The 18,955-nt window shown below is 39.4% G+C and overlaps 1 protein-coding gene across 1 annotated transcript; it reads right to left on the bottom strand.

The window, feature by feature from the left end:
* Positions 1-3,783: 3,783 nt before the first annotated feature.
* On the bottom strand, positions 3,784-14,852 carry e2f2 (E2F transcription factor 2). Its single transcript, XM_034113561.1, has 7 exons — positions 14,058-14,852; positions 8,445-8,544; positions 7,404-7,623; positions 6,771-6,932; positions 6,529-6,643; positions 6,237-6,435; positions 3,784-5,744 (listed from the first exon to the last, which is right to left on the bottom strand). The coding sequence occupies exons 1-7, from the start codon at positions 14,331-14,333 to the stop codon at positions 5,479-5,481; spliced, it is 1,338 nt and encodes a 445-aa protein (XP_033969452.1). The 5' UTR covers positions 14,334-14,852; the 3' UTR covers positions 3,784-5,478.
* Between the last annotated feature and the right edge of the window lie 4,103 nt (positions 14,853-18,955).

Here is an 18,955-nt window from a genome sequence, read left to right as displayed (position 1 = left end):
TTAAAGTTTAAGCTTGAGGTGCCCATCAATCATTGTTCAACACACAAAGTGACAATCACTTGTAGGCCAAATACATATTTATTATATTTTCTCATACAAATGAAGGCAGCACACCATTCAAAATGTGCGCTTGATTCTCCAGAGGGAAAGCAGGGTGCTGGAAACCAATCAAGAAAAAATGTCCACTCTTGTAAGGAAGTGAGAGCACGCGACAAACTCCAAACAATGCAGAGCCAGATAAATAGATTGCTGACCCAGTTTAACCAGGGCCTCATTCACTCATTGTTTCTGTTGCACACATGTATGCATGCAAGATCAGTTAGGGAAAGAGAAAGAAAGAGGTCCAAATGCATATAAACAGTTTGCACGACTACATGTAGGTGAACATTGTTGTAAAATATATGTGCGTCTGCATGCTCATTTCGCATGCACACATTTGTCTTTTTCATGGATCTGGGCTGATGTAATGCAGAGTCTTGCTGTGTCCCAACAATACCCTCCTTCAGTTTCTTTGCAGCCCCTTGTAAAGAAGCAGAGCCTTTGTGCGTCTGCCAGCCTTCCAGCCTGGGTCCTATTGTAAAACTGAGCAAACCGGTCTGTGCAGGCAATGCACAACATATAGCTGGGACAGGGTGGGGGGAAGAAAATAAAATAGGGAATCAGCAGAGGGAAATAGTTTTGGAAGGTGGAGGGGAGGAAGGGAGGGGGAGATGCACAGCACAGGGAGGTGGTACGACAAAGGAAAGGAGGAAAAGATAGATAGAAACTTCATTGTTTGAGTACACAGACTGGAGTGACTCACTTAATGTTTTCCCTCCTTATCTCCACCCTTTTCCTTCCTAAACAGCACATACCAATTCATTGCACTCTCTCTTGCCACTGCCTATAATAATTTCACTCTTTACTTCTCACATTAACAGGGGCTTTTCTATCTCTTTTTTTCACACACCATTTCTCACTTTTGCTGCGAGGAAGTGAGGTACACCCAGTGCAGCTTCTCTCTTTTTCTGACGCAGCAGCACAGAGGTTGAAAACACATCTTCCAGTAAAGATTACAGCAGCCAGGATTTCCTTGCTGCTTCCCAGCAGCTCAGTGGAGTTGCAGTGATAGGTCCCCCAGCCTCCCCCCGAAAAATCTCCCTCTCCTCTCTGGTTGTTGACTCAGCTCCAATAGTTCTGCTATCAATTTACTACCCCTGTCAAGCCAGGAGGCCCAGGTTTACCGTAAAATAACCCCTCTTCTGGTCGACATGGATGACTGAAAAGTGAGTGATTGTGAGAGTAAGAGAGGGAAGGGTTTGATATTTTGTTAAACACAGTTTTCTACAGGAATGAGCATAAGAAGTGTCTTGAGAGGGACAGGGCCCTTACTGTCAACAATCTGTTTCAGGAACCTGCACAACTGCACTATTAAAAAGAAGGACTGGAGAACACCTTTATTGCAAAAAGAGCTGCGTCACCCAAAAAAATACATCATCCCTTACACAATTGACTGAAGTTTATCAGTCTCAGGAAAGAAATTCAAGTTGTCTGTGGTATGGCAGCTGGCAACAAACTTTACCAGGCAGCCACACCCTCTCCAGCATGCCTGTCATCACAGTTGGTATAGCAACAAAAAGCTTTCCAGACTGGTAAGAGGTGGTAAAACTTGTTTGTGATTCATTATTATCAATGCAATATAATGTCAAAATCATGACGTCACAGTGTTGTTTGAATAATATTTTTCTAGGAAGTCTGAGAACACCTGTTGAATACTGTTGAATTGCATGTATCCATTCAATAATGATTACATTGATAACTATACTAATAGACATTACATTACATGTTACTTGTTAGATGCTTTTATCCAAAGCGACTTACATACTCAATACTGTGAGCAATCCCCACAGGAGCAATTTGGGGTGAAGTGTCTTGCCCAAGGACACAACGACATGCTGACTGCAGTGGGGTTTGAACCTATTCCTTGATCCGAACACCAACGCTCTATCCACTGCGCCTCACGCCTACTATAGACTATAGGTTTTATACCTGCCAGGATAAACTGATTGCAGAATCTCTACATAAGATGTATATATAACTTATACACAATGATATGTTATAATAGCTCCAACCCTTAAAGGTCACCTATTATGCAAAATCCACTTTTTCATGAATTGTATACATAAACATGTGTCCCCCTTCTGAAAGTTTCCAGGAAAAATATTCGCTCACTTTTTGTCCTGATCTATTTATATAAAAACCTGTCTGAAAATGAGCTGATCAGATTTTGGCCACTTTATGATGTCATAACGATTTTTTTGGCTTGTGTAACCATTAGCCAATAACCAACCAACACCTGCCCACCTTATCACCTGAATCTCCTCCTAGAGCACCATTGTGTTCTTTTTAACCAAATATCTCTCAGAGGGGCTCCTTATTTTCATCTAAAGTAAAAGACAGAGGATCAGCGCTTTTGAAACAGGGCTGAACCAGAGGGGTTTATGGGATGCTACAATGATCTGTTGGGTATTTTGAGCCAAACACTTCAGAGACATGTTTTGTATATTTCTGAGACCTATAATATATTGATGTAAAACAGTATAATAGGGGACCTTTAATGAACATAATATACCATTATGTGTGCCTTTAAAGCGGCTGTGGCACTAAATAATGACATGCAACATTTTGGCCTGAGGTTGTTGCTGCTTTCTGACGAGCTGTCACTTGCCAGCATACAAAGAGGGTTTTCAGTTTCTGGCAATTAAAGCGTTCAGCTAAAAGCAATTGGTGTCAAGGTGCAACGTGACAGAACTGAGGTGGTCTGGTGTTTAGATAGCATGTAAACCCCACCGTCAACTGCAATATATGTGTACGTGGTTTCTGAAACTTCGGTTTACCACCTCTTGTTAAGCACACAAGCTGTTCAACGCAACATTTGTTAATAGATACTTAGCGCTAATAGAGACCTGATGTTGGTTAATAAGCATCAGGCGCAGGAGTTAAAAGAAAATGCGGAGACAGGATTTCTTTGTAAGGGTTAAGAAAAAAAAAGCAACATGTGGCACCCTTAATAAGTGTGTGCTTCCTGTTTTTGTTAGTTAGATAGTTTTAAAGGCCATAAACTTGTATGTAAATGGCTTCAGGGAGAACAGAGCTAGCATGTTGGCCTTTTTTTAGAGCATTTAGTCAAAGACATAAAATCATCATTCCCAAAAGGCAGCCAATGTGCAGTGAGAAACCTGCAAATCCATAAATGTATTGGTCAATTTGAGATTTATCTCCTTGCAAATGTCCCCCTCCCCCGAGTGTATTAGCGCTATTCCTCAGTGACCCACTGAACTTTGACCTCATCGACCTAGGCTCCTATTGTGAGCTAGTTTCCAAAGCAACCAACTCACAAAGAATGATGGGTGTTTTTTGTCAACCTGTCCGATTGTGTTTAAAGTCCATTCAGTGTCATTGTAGCTCTTCATGTCGACCTATTCTCTCTCCTCTGGGAATGTCACTTCCTATTAAGTCGATATCCTCAGTTGCCCTTGCTGGTTTTAGACAGAGAACACTCTATTATTAATAGTAGACTATTTTGAGTTCAACCTCTGGGTACCTACTCCAGTATTGATGAAGAAATCCCATGTGCTAGTCAGGTCCTATTAAGATAAATCTTGTATAGGCTTGAAGAAAACAAATGAAAAGCAATGATGCATAAATATTATAAATGTTTCCCCTGAATTTTTTTAAACAAATGTTCAAATTGTGTAAGGGAATTACACATTTATGACATAAAAAGTGAGTAATGGAGCTCAATTCCAAATGTAAACAATGGCTTCAGTGTTTATTTAATCATTTCAAACAGACCACACAATATTACAAAATATGAAGTGCCGCATGTCATACAAAAACAGTTTTGCCTTCTGTAAAAATAAAAAAGGCAAGTATCAACTTTCAAAAATTCAGGTATAAATACAAAAACAAATTATGTACAAATACCAGAAAAATAATGCTCATTGAAAAAAATAACTACAAATTCTGAATTCACATGAACTAATCTACATCATAAAACTCACACACAAACACACCATGACACCCATTTCCCAAACTGTCAAATATACACACACACACACACACACACACGCACACACACACGCACACACACAAACACATGTTTCAAGTTTTGTTAGGACAGGACAATTAGCTTATCTCTGCAGTTTAGAGGGAAAGCCACAATTATATCTGCATGAAATTCAAATTTCCGAATGTCTAGAACGCTGCGAAAAAATAAATGTAAACAGATAAAAGACACAGCTGCTCTGACGTCGCGTGCATGGCTTTGAAATTTAAAATGGTTGCACCAGCATGCATTAAAGCAATTATGGGCGTGAAATTTAAACAGCTAAGACAATAATTATTTCTTATTTATGTTGCTGCTAGACAGTAAGCAGACTTTATCCATTTCTGAACAACAGCAAATGCAAATAGCTACTCTAATTAAACCTTAATTACATAAATTAACCCCCCCCCTTCCATCACACCTGCAACACAGATGCAGAATTTGATTTATTTGGGGGTATTTCCTCAGAAATACAATAGTAGTGTCACACTACTAAAACTACAAACTTCTATTAAAATCAGAAAATTCGCATTTATAGAGGAGAACCTGGATTTGAAATAAAGCTGCCATACCAACATGAGTGTGTGGCCTTCTAGATCAGTCAGAGATTGTATGTGGTCACAAAGAACCCATTATCAGTCATTGACTCTGGATCTGGCTCCATTATTGGGTGTCAGAAGCTGCCTTTCGCATTTTGGCACACAATGCAGCACCTAACAGGTACGAGGCCAGAAATAAAGCTTAAGGCGAAGAAAGAGAACCTGATCTGACAAAGCAACACAAGCTCAAAATCAGATATTGTTTATGCACCTACAAAAACTGGTATTATTCACAGCAAGATTAATAGATGGCTCTTGGTGGCTTTAGCTCTCTCTCATCCAGTGATTGAATCATGTAAAGCTGCATGGCAGTTAAAGCTGACATTATACAAGGCTGCCCCCTACAGGCCAAAGAGTGGCACAAAACCTTAAGACTTTGGAAACAAAAATAAACAAAAAATTCCTGAGTTGTCACTGTAAACACCGCCTGATGAGACGCATCAGATTTTGTCGCTGGGGATGTGAAATGCATAATAACTCCTATGTTTGTTCAAGTTAATACATGCTTTTAAAACAGTGTTTCCTAATGGTTGGAGATTACACATCCATGTCAATCTAAACCTCACCAGACCTCCCAGTCTGATATTTCATTTTACAAAAATATATACAGAATTGAATAAAATAATCAAAAAGGGGGTATGTCCTCCTTTGGGTTCATTGACATCAAAACAGGCATGGTAAAAGTAAAGAGTTATGGCTTCATAGTGTAATATGTACTACCTCGTGAAGGCATTTAATTAAATATTCCCCTTTTATCTCCGCAGATTACCTCCACCCTCCTTCATCTACACCTCAGCTCTTCAAAAGTTCTCCAAGATCGTAGGTGTCGAAGAAGTCTGACACTCCCTCGCTATCCTCCAGGCTCCAGAGGTAATCGTCGTGGTCCAACGGGGGAGAGAAACTGACAAAGGGGGTGTTGGGGTCGGGGGCAAAAGAGGTGCAAGGAAGCTGGTCTTCTGTCATCTGCATCAGGCTGGGGGGCAGACCCAGCAGACGCTCCACATCCAGCAGGGCGGCGGTGGAGGCTGCAGCACAGGAAGCAGCTGTGGAAATGTTGCCTGGGGTTAAAAACAGAGAGAACAAAGGTTAATATTTGTAGCCTGACTTGTCTTATTTTTGTAATTTAAATACATTTAGTTTTTCATCTTTCAACACATTTTGTTTTTTACTTTATCCATGAGTTGTATACCTTTATGTTCATGTATTAAGTATTTCTTTTTAAAAATGTATGTTTATTAATTTTCTTTTCCACAGAAGTATTTATTGTTTGAAATGTTCCTTCATTTTAGTATTGGATTTATTTTAATTACATATTTACTAGGATATAATAATATCTTTATACACTTGCTTGAGAATTAAGCTTGAGCCAGCCGGTGTTAGCTTAGCTTAGCATAAAGAATGATTGTTTAAAAAGGTACCTAAAGCTCACTTGTAACACTACTTATATTAAAACGTCCTTTAAAAGTGTATCATAGCATTCCTATAACACTGTGGAATTAAAGTCAGAATCTAACAGTACTGCACATGACCCCACAGAAAGCCCAGCTTACATTCAGACGGCTCCTCTTTGATGCTGTAGCACGGTGGAGCCATTGGGGTTGCTGGTGGATGGCCGAGGGGCTGAGGGAACTCCTTTTTAGGGGTGATAGCGCTTTTTACTGGGCTAGCATCTTCAAGACCCTCCTCTGGACACAGGTAGACTTCAATGGGTCCATTCTTACTCTTTAAATATATCTGTAATGAGCCCTGCTGTAATGACAAGGAGAAAACAATATTAAACATACATATAGATGTTTCGCTGCAAGTACGAGTTTTTATTATGTGATGACCACGTTTTCTTACCCCTGCCGTGTCTGGCACCTCCAGTTTGGTGTCAGCAGGGGCCTTGACGGCAATGACTGTCTGATCTCGGAGGGTCCCGATGGAGCGGATGTCTTGATATGTCACATAGCCCAACGTAAAGTGTGTGGTCAAGGATATTAACAACAGCAGAATTAACTAGACAATTATATGTGTAACCATACCCATAAGACCAACAGAGAACCATGAGGACACAAACAATCACTACCGGCTGTAAAGGATATATTTTATTGTCTTCATATTCTGTGAGTTGTTTGAGCTGTGCGGTGCTGGAGTGGATCAGCTCATCCAGAGACCTTTCTACCCTCTCTAGGTCTCCAAGCTCTTTCCGCAGGGCGCAGGCCTTCTCTCCTCCACTTGCACCACCCTCAAATACATCTCCAACCCTACGAGAACACAAAGAATACACATGATTGAAAATATAGTTTGACAATCTGAATGCAGTACAACATATTTAATTAAAAACTCTATAACAATGACACAGTAATAGACAGTAATGGTTCAGTGGATGTTTTTGAGTACAATGCCCCCTAACAGCCACTAGGGGGCAGATAAATACAATATTATAGCATAGCAACACACAGCAGCTTTTAAACAACCTTTTGAAAGTTATTTTTATTTTTGGACTGTGTAAGTCACTGCTCAGATAATGGCATTTAAATGATATTAGTTATGCATTCCTCATTTGTATTGTCCTTAATGCCCACGACAAACCCTCTGATCACCAGTTAGACTAAAGGGCCCTACATAAACTGGTTGTATCAAAGTATATGAAACTTTTTCCTGAAAACCTTCATCTCCTGTTAAAACTAATGCCTTTATCGATATCAAATGTCTCATACTGTATTGGTACTTACAGCCACTGGATGTTGTTCTTTGACTTCTTTCTGATGAGTTGGACTCCCTCCAGTACGTTGGTGATGTCATAGATGCGTCTCTTCTGGACCTCCAGGACCTCCGTGGCCCAGTTCAGATCTAAAACTCCATCAGGAGACTCTGCGATCAGACCCACAAACTTCTTCGTCAGCAGGCCCAAGGAGGTATCGTACCGTGTCCGCTCACCTGGAGACTTTGGAGCTAAGAACAGAGAAACAGACAATTAAGCACATTAAGTAATTTTAATTAAAAAAAGTATTGGTAGAAAATGCTAAACATCTCTTAACACAGCTAGGTTTTGTCCTTGCTGCTAGGTCTCATTGTGTTGATTACCTGTGTGAACGTGACTAATGTAGCACTATCTGTGTTTATGATCCTATTCATTGATCGTTAACAGTCTTCACACCACACAGAGATAAATCTCTATTACCTAAAAACACATGTCTTCAAAAGCACATGTTCTAAATATCCACATGATATTTGGAACAGACAAACTCATTAAAGGTTGCTTCTGTAGGATTGTTCTGAGCTGGCCCTTTTTACCCATCATGACCATCTGTGAGCAAAAGTGTAATCTTGAAACAAGCCATTACTTTGTATTCCCTTTAGACCTGTACCATTGTAAAGCACTGTAATTAAACCACTTCCTGGGGCTCATCTGTTTGAACATATTCTAGTATTTTATTGTTCTTTTAAAATTGCTTTTCTTTATAATGTAATGGGACTTAATATAACTTTACCATTGACCATATTCCACTACGCTTACAACTTCCTGTTTATTTTTTGAAATGTTCATTTTCCTGTTTAATGTGCCTCCTTATTCCCGAGAAGAAAAATATCTCTTTATGAATTGAATTTCCCTTATTTGTGCTGTACACTAAAATCGTTAAATAAAAGCACAATTTATCAGCACAGATGCCAATACTAGCATGGGTTAAGTTCAAGTATCTACACACAAAACCTACAACATTACACCACCTCTTTCACATCTCTCTATCCTCCGACTCTAGTGGTGTACTCACTTCTCGGACTTGGTATCCTCGCTGCGATGCTGCCTTTGCCTTTTGGTGTTCGGAACTCTGGCATGTAGAGAGGGTCCTCTAGATCCAGCTTCCTTTTAGCCTGGAAAGAAAAGAGTTAATGAACATTAGTAAAAAAAACAAAAAAATGAAATATAAAGCAAAGAGGGTGCTTCTTGTAGTCGTAATATTCACTATGATCTCATTGTATTGAGTGAACAACCGTTTGAATTATTTCCTAGACTATGGTCTGGTGGAAACAATGTTTCTTTCTTGACAGGTTAAAAGTGAAATCATGAGAATGAAGTGTGTAGGGCACGTCCACATCCATGCTAAGGAAAGTGAAAAATAGGGGGTTGTTGCAAAGTGTCGTAAATGTGCCAACAGCCCTCAAGTGCTGGAACAAAGCACCCCCGTCACACTTTTCCCAAGCACTTCAAGCAGGGCTGATGGTGTGGGTGTTTTTGGGGGTGAATAGAGAAAGGGGGTGATCGTCTCTCACGTCTATCAAAATGCGAGGAAATCCCTGGACTCATTCAATGACTGCTCCTCCTCCTCCCCCCCCCCCCCCCCCCCCCCCCCGAGACGGCCTACATCCCCTTTGCCCTACAGCTTAACACCCAGTCTCCCCACACAAACCGATGATTGCTAAACTTTAACGCATAATACACTAAGATCTGCAGCTTCAACCTAAAGCACGTACACAACCTTTGGACGCCAATATAAACTTAATATCTTCATGAGACCATTATTTATTATCAATGACCTACATGGCCCAATGTAACAAAAGTGAAAGACACATGAAGCCATCCCCCCCCCCCCTCACAGGATTGGGACATTACCAACTGTTTGAGAAACTAAAAAGTTGTGCAAAGTGGCAACACCCTAAAATGCTGAGTTTTCGACAGTAAATTGTCAACACGATTGACAAGAAAGCCAATCTACATTCATTTCCTTCGCCACACACTGCACCCACACAAAACCCTCGGGTGACTGAGCTCACTAGGTGTGGGATTTAAAGACTGACGATACCGAGGCTGCTGGGTAACTTGCTACATTGGTTAGGAGTCATGTACTGTATGACTGTGTCCTCGCTTAACCTTTCAGCTTTGTATGGCTGCCTGTCCTACATGTCTCTTCACAAAGACTTGGCCACAGTAATCCTTTTTGTCACTGCAGTGCTTTAGCTAATAGGTTTAGACAACTGACTCTCAGAGATGTAAAAAGTGCTGAATTGACTTCACCACGTGTGGATGCGCCTGTGTGAGTGTGGGGAAAATGAAGGCTGCCATTGTCCCAGCGTGCCCCCTGACATGTCCACCTGTTGACTGGAGACATCTGGAGCAACACACAAATGTGCTGCTGGTGGACCAGCTTTAAATCCCTACAGCATTACAGTAACTCAAGACAGAGAAACGCACAGGTCAGGGCAGTGACCAGCTTATCTCAACAAAATGGTGGCTGTTAGCATTTATTTATATATTTTTTACGTGTTTTTTTTACATGTGGACCAGACTACTGACAGTAGCTGCCAAAAAACAGTGTTCACAGAGAGGAATTTGATACTTGTTGAAGTGGCTACAACAAGCAGGGACAGCTGTAGTGAAAACAGTGATTAGATCTTTCTGGTTTTACTTGATTGTACAATTTCTTCTGCCCCAGCATAATATTGTGAAAAAAGATCAGCCTTGACATTAGACTTAGTTTTAACTTCATAACCTAAATGTAAAGTTCAACCAGTCTACATTTTTCAGGCGTGTATGTCAATAATTCACAGCTAAGGCATGGTGAATTGGTGTAAGAGGGGAACCAACGGTTTCACCCTGCAGCTGTATAGGCTTGGGTGCTCCCTTTTTTGCATATGGGATTTCTCTGGTGACTCAACCATATTACGCAAACACCATTTATTGTGGTGGAAAGACAGGCTGTCCTCTGTTTAATTATCGAATTATAGGCAAGCACAAAGGCAAAACGGCCAGAAAGATTAAATGTGATCACTTATAAAGCTGGACATTTTGTACATTACAATGTTTATAGTTAGCACACATTTAATCTCTAAGACTATCCTGCCCAGTTACACCCAAAGCACAACACATGGCTACTTCTGTCTGCTGTACATTCTTAGGCTGATTGCTGACGGTGCCGTGTTGAAATCTCCACAGTAGCGTTTCACACAAAAAGTCACAGTCACGTGAAGGACGTCTGCTGTTAGGGCCTCTCTTCAAACCAACAAACCTCGTTTGTCAGGCTGCATGGGAATCGGATTCCATCGAAGCCAAGGGCAAGTTACGGTATGCCTACAAATATCTACTCCTCTGCAGACAAACTCCTCACTACCACACCCATGGAGAGTCAAAAGACAAACAATGCCTCATGCATTGCTGCTGACATTGTCAACAAGACTCTCAAGAGGTGAAAGAAGGGTGGATCTGCTCATTTGGGTTTAGGGTAGTGTTTTAAATTTGTTTCATGTCCTGTCTGTTTTTCATGTATTTATGCTATGTTTTTATACAGTTGTTGATGTACAGCACTTTGTTCAACTCTGTTGTTTTTAAATGTGCTATAGAAATAAAATAGATTGGATAGAGCAGGCTGCTTTGAAATGCAAAACTGCCTCTATTGAGGACATTATGCTTCAGGGCCAGTGCTGGCCTGATGCCAGGGTAAAACAAGGTGAATAAGGGGGCACAGAAAAGCATTAGGAGACTGGGTGAGTGCATACAGTTGGAAACGTGGCCAATGTCACACCAGAGTGTCATCATTCTCAATAGGGGCTCGACTCTGGAACAACTAGGTAATTCAAGGGAGCAGTGGAAGTTAAAGGAAAGAAGTTTGTGAGAAAAGGAGTAATTCATAAAGCTGATATCAATGCGTATGCAGTCTTGGCAGATTGCGCACATTCCGGGCAAATCTGGGAACACGCACATGTGGCATAAGCAGGGAATAAGAGGGACATTGTTTCTGGTTGACATTATGCAGAAGCATCTTGTTGCTTTGCTGCCATTTGGCTGATGTAAATGGGACTTGTTGCTTTGAGGATCAAAAGTAGCCGTCATAGAGAGAAGGGGCATCCCTGGACTTTGGAGGGAGGCCTGAATCCTATAACACATTTACATCACTATCAATCCAAAAGGAAACAAGAGTGACACAACATTATCAGCAGTCTACACACCCTGGTTAAAAGTCACAAGACAATCACTGATACACTGCCTTCTACTACTGTCAGAATCATTAAAGAGTAAAGATGACATCCCTGCAGCTAAAGTTTAAACTTTATTCAGTAAAACATTCACTTTTCTCAGTGTCGCAAAACAAATGCCCCACAAGTAAGCTTTGCATTCAAGCATGTGATTATGCATGAGAGTAATAAAGTTTTTTTGTTTAAGTACAAACAAATATAGTGGAAATTGTCTGAACTTAAAGGAACTTAGGTTTAGGTGTTTAGCCAAACATCCTGTTACACAGTTAAACAAATCTAAAGGACGGTTACTGTATTGCTTTTAAAGTTGAAGCAAGTGAGCTGAACATGAAGAAGTAGCACTTCCTGTAAACACAAGACGCATGCATGACTGAACATACAATGAAGCTGCTGTGTCAGCAAACACATGAAGAGGACACTCTATTGTCCAATCCATCTTCTAATTCTGCAATAAATTGAAATAAATGAATGACTTCAGAGTGGTATTTTGGCAGGATACTGCTGTGCAACCAAACTTCTGTATACAAATAATTTGGAGTAGAGAAATATAATTTTATTTGGGACATGACCCGTCAAAAAACTGCAGCTGTAGCCTGTGGTAATAAAGACAAGAACGCACTCAGAACCCCCCCCCCCCCCCCCCCCAAAAAAAAAACAGTGCCTACCTCAAAGTATTTAAGAAATAGTGGACACGTTATTCTTGTCACATGAAACATAGGAAAGATACACTGTTTATTTCATCATCTACTTATAGTCACATATTCTTATAACACTTTAAGGTGATATCCCTCCCTAGAATTGAACATTTGCCTCATTTACTGAAATGTGCTGAGGAAGTTTCAGAATTATGGGTCTCTTGGACTTTTGAAACCTGCTCTGCAATTTCAAAAGTGCATCACTCCTTTCCACCTAAACTGATGTCTTGTAACACATGCAACAATGTGTAATATTGTAATAAATTACACACTCAAAAGTCTTAGTTATTGTAGCCACAACAAATCCAAACATGTTTATATCTAATGTGTGTATCTAAATTGAGCAAAAATGGACAACACCATTATCAGTAAAAAACACTCGGTCTCACCATCAGCACAATGTCATCTTGACTCTTTTTAGCCGGGGCCAGTTAAAGGGAAAACATCTGTCGCATTAAATGGTCTTAATGCTGGGTTAAATTGTGAGTAATACATTTCCAAGTCAGTCAACCAAATGAATTTGAATTCTCACATGATGTACCAACTTAATATTAATGCTTACTTGTAATTTAGTTTACCTCTGCATATGATAAGCCAGGTGGTAGCCCATTCTTCACTTTACTTATGTCCACCTAATCCTCTTGAAGGGCCTATTAGTGAATACAGGCTCCGAGGGCAGAGGGTTAACATGAGATTTGGAGACCCTACACTCGTCTAAACCCTAACCCCTTTATCCTTGCGGCAATTCTCTAACTACAAGGCTGCCGGGCCTCAAACAAGAGTCCAAATATAACAAGCAACAGCAGGTGTGGAGCACTACCACGAGTGCCATCCAATCCTCTCAGATCATAAAGCTTTTCAAATAATCCTTCAGCAATGGGAAGCAATAATGTCAATGCATTGCAGGAACAGTGCTCACATTTATTTTATTTACATTAACAAATCACAAAATAAGGCACCATGTTTCATAGTAGCTCCTTTCACTTTAATGTCAACTCTCAAGGAATGACAGCAGTTGTTGGGTTGCGACCTATAACCTCTACCTCTTTCCTACAGTGTTGTGAACAGGTTATACAGGTCCTGTGGTGCCTCAATGACAGGTGCTGTTTGAGCAGCTGTCATTTGTGCAATCACAAAAAAAATACAAGTGATACTTATGGCTCTGGAACATTTTTTGTTAAAGTACACATGAATTAAAGTTCCCAAAATGGTTAATATAACAGTGAAATTCTGTGTTTACATTAATGTCTGCCACCAGCCTAGTCATTGTTTGATGCTATAAAAGCTACAGGCTGTCTGCTACTGTGTAGGCCACTCATCCTTCCTTTTCACAAGCGAGGGGCCCCAAACACTCTCCAAACAGTATCAACTCCCCCCCCCCCCCCCTTTCCTTACCAAAACCATCAAACCCAGATTTACACACACAGCGTCTGCTCTTGTCTAGCAACAGCTGGACTGCGGGAAAAGATGTCACACAGCCCAACATGGCAGGGAAAAAGACACACACCATTCACACACATCCAGCAGCACTCACAGTGGCTCCTCTGTGGCTTATCACGTCAAAACATATTTCAATGTGCCCCAAACGCTGCTACACATGCATACCAACGGAAATCAAGAATGATTCCGCCCACATAACCCACTGTACTGGACACACTTCGTATTCAGTTATTGAAAAGTGTGTGTTTGTAGTGCAGGCTTAGTGTGTGTTTGATTCCTTACCGGCAGTCGTCCGGAGGATGATCTGATGGGTTTAGCCTCTGGTCCGTGGGGGGTTGAATACAGGCTGTTGGCTCTTTGTTCGGCCACGGCTGTGTTGCAGATCTGGGTGAAATAACCGGCTGGTACCGTGCTCATCGGTGGGCTGGAGAGTCCGGTGCTGAAGAACTCGGTCTTCACTCCTCCGGTGGACAAAACCTTCATCTTCTGCTGAGGACAAGGCAGTCCCACTACCGGCCGACCTGATGCCGGAGAGACGCCTTTAGGCATCCGCATCATTTTCGTAAACTAAATATAACCGGATTGGTCAAACTGGAAGCTAGGCGCACTGATCGATGCCCTGCTAACTGGTTTCCTGTTATTAGCAAGCTGCTGCTGCTATAGGCTTTGTGTGAACATATACGTCTACCCTGCCAATATAATAACAAAAGAGCCAAACAGCAATGTTATACAGCAGAACCCAAACAATTAAGTGTAAACTGCATGGGTTAAACAGATAATTAAAGCGTATATTTCAACAATATTCTTCAGTAAATACAGCAGGCTAGTCGTTAACATCCTTTGTCCGGTAACAAAGTGCAGAGGAAACTTACCCTACAGGTTACAAAGAAACTGCCGGTTAAATAAATTATCTACTTCAAACATCCAGTTTTTTAAAGTCCAGCACAAGAAGGCTTCCAGGTCTAAGGGAGATCAGGTTCCAACTTGAGATTTACGATTTATTGTGAGTCCTTGTGATGCGGAATCCGACCCTATCTGTGACTCCTGTCCGTCCACCTCAGAGCTCCGCTCTCCATACAAACAGGACAAGAACTAGGGAAGAACAGCTTTTTTACCGCCAAAGTTGGTCCCGCGAAATTTAGATCTCCCGCGGTTAGATCTCGCTTCTGATTGGCTCACGGCACGTTCGGCTTGTTACATTTGCATAAAACAGTTGTTCGCCGGTGTGGCGGGTCATGTTAAAGCGACAGTAGCACAATTTCAGGACAGAATGTTCTTTATTACCAGGAGTGGGAGATGCAGACAATGAACACTTCATATTTTGAAAAATAATAATATACCCAGTCTATATAAGCTGATATAAAAAATATGTTTGTAACTTTGTTGATACCTCACTTTATTTATAACAGAACACAATGAGTAACACATCTTACAGTATTGTGAGCTACAATTTATTTAAAATGTGGAAAATTACAGGAATATAATTTACAATACATCTAGAATTTCCTGTTGGATGCATGGCCTATCCATAAAATGTGATTGTTATTAACAATGTAATTTAACAGTCTTTAATATTTAGTGTGTTAATCAGGGGTGGGTTAGGTTTAGCCTCAGATAAGAAGTAGATGCACAAGATACAGTGCATTTTCAAATAGTGAACTAGTTTGTCTGAGGAGACTCTTCAGTTTCAATTTAAGTGAAATAAAAGACAAATGATACATCATTATATATACAAATGATCTTTGTGGGTGATTTAAATAGTAAGAAAGGAGCTATTTCATTGTTTACATTGAAATCCATATACTCACTTGATGAAAGTGTATTGTTGCCTGTGTTTTAGAAGGTGTTGCTGTGGATAGTGTGTAGATGGTAATTGGATTCATTCAGTACCACACTTGCTTATTGGCTCAGAGGAGATATTGAAAGAAAACAACCCCTCCCCCACCAGCAGCTATCAGACCCAAGCCATATGACTTGACCCCCATTGGCCAATGCAAAGCAGCAGACTCGCATCCACAGCAAGGCCTTTTGTCATGCCTCAATTTGAACTACATTTCAAACCATGAACTCAAAAAAATGTCTAATACAAGTTCAGCTAGTTATGCTTTATTCAATCAGCATTGTAACAAATAACTTTTTATACCATCTGTTTAAACGGTGAGTCTAACAGTTTACCCTGTTGCCTGCTTTTTACACTGGATTAGATGGCCTGATTAGATGGCCTGATTCTTAATTGGCTGGTATTGGAGACATTTGCTTTGTTTTTCATATTACATTTAAGCTTTAAGATGTAAGAGACAAGAAGTTGTGACAGAATTGACATATTTTATATAGATAGATAGATAGATAGATAGATAGATAGATAGATAGATAGATAGATAGATAGATAGATAGATAGATAGATAGATAGATAGATAGATAGATAGATAGATAGATAGATAGTACTTTATTGATCCCAAATTGGGAAATTGTTGTTGTTACAGCAGCATAAAAGGCATTTTACAATAAAACAAAACTACAAAATATACAAGAATAGAAATAAAAATAAAATATAAAATATAAAATATACATGTCGAAATATAAAATATACATGCAGATATTATATATATATATATATACAAATATATATATATATATATATTCAAAATATATGGAATATGGAGTATAAATATATATATATAGTGCAACTTCAATCATTTCCACCTTCTTTTCTTTTCTATAGAACTACAAAATGCATAACTACAAAATGCAGAAGTACAACTCATTGGAAACATTGCATTGTTGATAGTCCAGATTCATATTTTGTTCAGATTTAGATCCTTTTTGTAGTATAACGTGGTCTGAAATGGGATTTGTAGATACAGTGTTTAGGTAGGTCTAGTTTTGGTTTTAGTGGTTTTAATGCCTTTCATTTTTTACTTCTTTATAGAACTTGGGCTGACATAAGCCTGCAAAACAAAACAATATATTTAGCTAAAACGTAAAATTACCTGACTGACAAATATGACACTACGGTCACACAATGATGTATATGCAAATCAGTTTAACCGTGATCATTACTATTTTTAGAGCCTATTGTAACTTGTCATTGAATACTGTGTACCAAGCATTCATATTGAATTCAAATGGTGTTAAGGAAATATGTCATGAATGTTTTGAGTCATTTTAAGTATAGTGTGAAATACCTCACAACAAGGGCTCACTGTGGAGCCAAATAAAAGGGAAAGTACTGTGACATCAACGTACTTAACAGAAAATCTTTTGTTTGGCATGCCAAAATGTGTTTATGACACAGCTGCAGTGATTCAGAGTTGGATATTTGTAGTTCGGTACATTATGAATTTGAGGGGTTACAGTTGATGCTCAGTAATCTCTGTCTTGAACCAAACCAATTTGGATTTGTTGCAAGGTCAACGGGGTTACATTTCTATGTCAAAGCGGCACTTGACCTGCGGAAGTTGATTTAGAAATCAGAAACAACAGAGCTTATCTTGTTTAGAGTGCTGACATTCCTGGGATGTCAGGAGGACACACGTTGTTGCATTCTCATCCAACACCCCCATCTTGTGGTGAGGACTGCAATCTCATTTTCTTTACTGAAGCCTGAAGCATTGACTGGTTAATCGTTCTCTGTTTCTTTCAATTAAGAAAACACACAAGGTCAAATTATCCATATATTACAACTAAAAAGTACCCATGCACATACCTTGATCAAATTTGCATAATCCACTCCTTAAACCTGCACAGATATTGCAGTTCTTTCTATATTTTGCTATATCTATATTTATGTTTTTTGATTTTCAGGGCCAAGTACTGCCAAAGCTCAGTCCTCTCTTTTATTTTTTGTATTGTTCTTATTCTTTCAGTCTATAAGTGTGGCACTGTAACCCACTAAATCCTGTTACTCATATTATCACAATAAGACAAATAAAATTCAACATTATCTCTATACATATATATCTAAATTTGTCCCTGCCTTGAAAGTAGCATTGCATTCTGCAGCTAGCGTGAATTCATAATGTAAAGCTAACATACGCATTGATTTCCAACCCTGTTACTATAATTCAATCAATCAAGAGCAATTACAGTAACAGAGTTGCATTTCCTGTCGTACAATTTATGATCTTTAGCCAAATTAAATTTTTATATATAATTTAGCATAATCTACATGTTTAGTAATTTCCCAGATTATGAATTCCTTTTTTTGTTTATTTAAAATGGATTCCTATAGATTTCAAAGTTCTAGCCCACCATTGAGTGCTGTTGAAAAGCAACAAATAAATCTTCTAATAATGCCTGAGCTGACTAAATCTTTTTCCATGATCTATACATTGTGTCTCAAGTAGTCCACTTATAGCAATAACACACTTTTACCACTAGATGGAGTTGCAACACCATTAGGAGTATGAAAGTTAGACTACCAACTACGTCAATTTATTCGACCCTCATCACATGGTTTCAACATATTAGAGAGTTAGATGTTTTGTTTCCTGTCTCATTTTGATGTTTGAAAAGACTATAAATAACAACATTTTTGTACAGTTGATGATCCAGATGAGGCACTGGTAATGTGTGCCAAACCATACAGTCTATGGTGCCAACATTCAATGTCTGGAATTCCAGATAACTCCACAAGGTGGAGTAGTTGAATCATCATTTGAGATCAACTAAGTACAGTTACTTTAATTTACCAAACTGTCCATGTATCACAGAGAGTTGTATTCTTTGTGTAGGCCTGATTACATTATTATGACATAAGTGAAGCTCTGCATAGTAATACAAACAGTTGAAATGGTGTTCTTATTGTTACAGTTCAATAAATGCTATGCTTGCAGGTGATTCTCTAGTTTCAAAGGTCAAGGCTTTTTGCACAAGCGGATCTAGTGCCATTTTCGTTCAATGATTAAAGGATTTATGCTTGCTCAACATCCTCTGTTCATACACCATTTAGGAAGTTCAACCTCTTTAGACTGGCGGTAATTTGTTCTTTGGAAAATTAGAAACACTCACAGGAAACTCCCTTTCGTTTAATTTCCAACCACTCAACCTCAAGATTCATCCGAGTACATCCTGTTATATCAGCATTTCATTGACATCCAGCGCTACGTCAGCATCACTGTTATTTTCTGACTATCATGTTGATATATCACATTCGTTATTCCATAAATGTAAACCACAAA

Source organism: Trematomus bernacchii, unplaced genomic scaffold (assembly GCF_902827165.1).
Source record: "Trematomus bernacchii unplaced genomic scaffold, fTreBer1.1, whole genome shotgun sequence".
NCBI classification, from domain to species: domain Eukaryota; kingdom Metazoa; phylum Chordata; class Actinopteri; order Perciformes; family Nototheniidae; genus Trematomus; species Trematomus bernacchii.
The sequence above is the reverse complement of the archived record's forward strand: the minus strand, read 5'-3'. Positions and strand labels throughout refer to the sequence as shown.

What these genes read in the sequence shown, in the direction of transcription:
- e2f2 (XM_034113561.1), bottom strand. Translation starts at nt 14,333, where the DNA reads ATGATGCGGATGCCTAAAGGCGTCTCTCCGGCATCAGGTCGGCCGGTA. An exon ending in AAGAACAACATCCAGTGGCT is followed by an intron (nt 6,933 to 7,403) that starts GTAAGTACCAAT and finishes GTGTTCTCGTAG; the next exon opens with GGTTGGAGATGTATTTGAGG. An exon ending in AGGTGCCAGACACGGCAGGG is followed by an intron (nt 6,436 to 6,528) that starts GTAAGAAAACGT and finishes TTGTCATTACAG; the next exon opens with CAGGGCTCATTACAGATATA.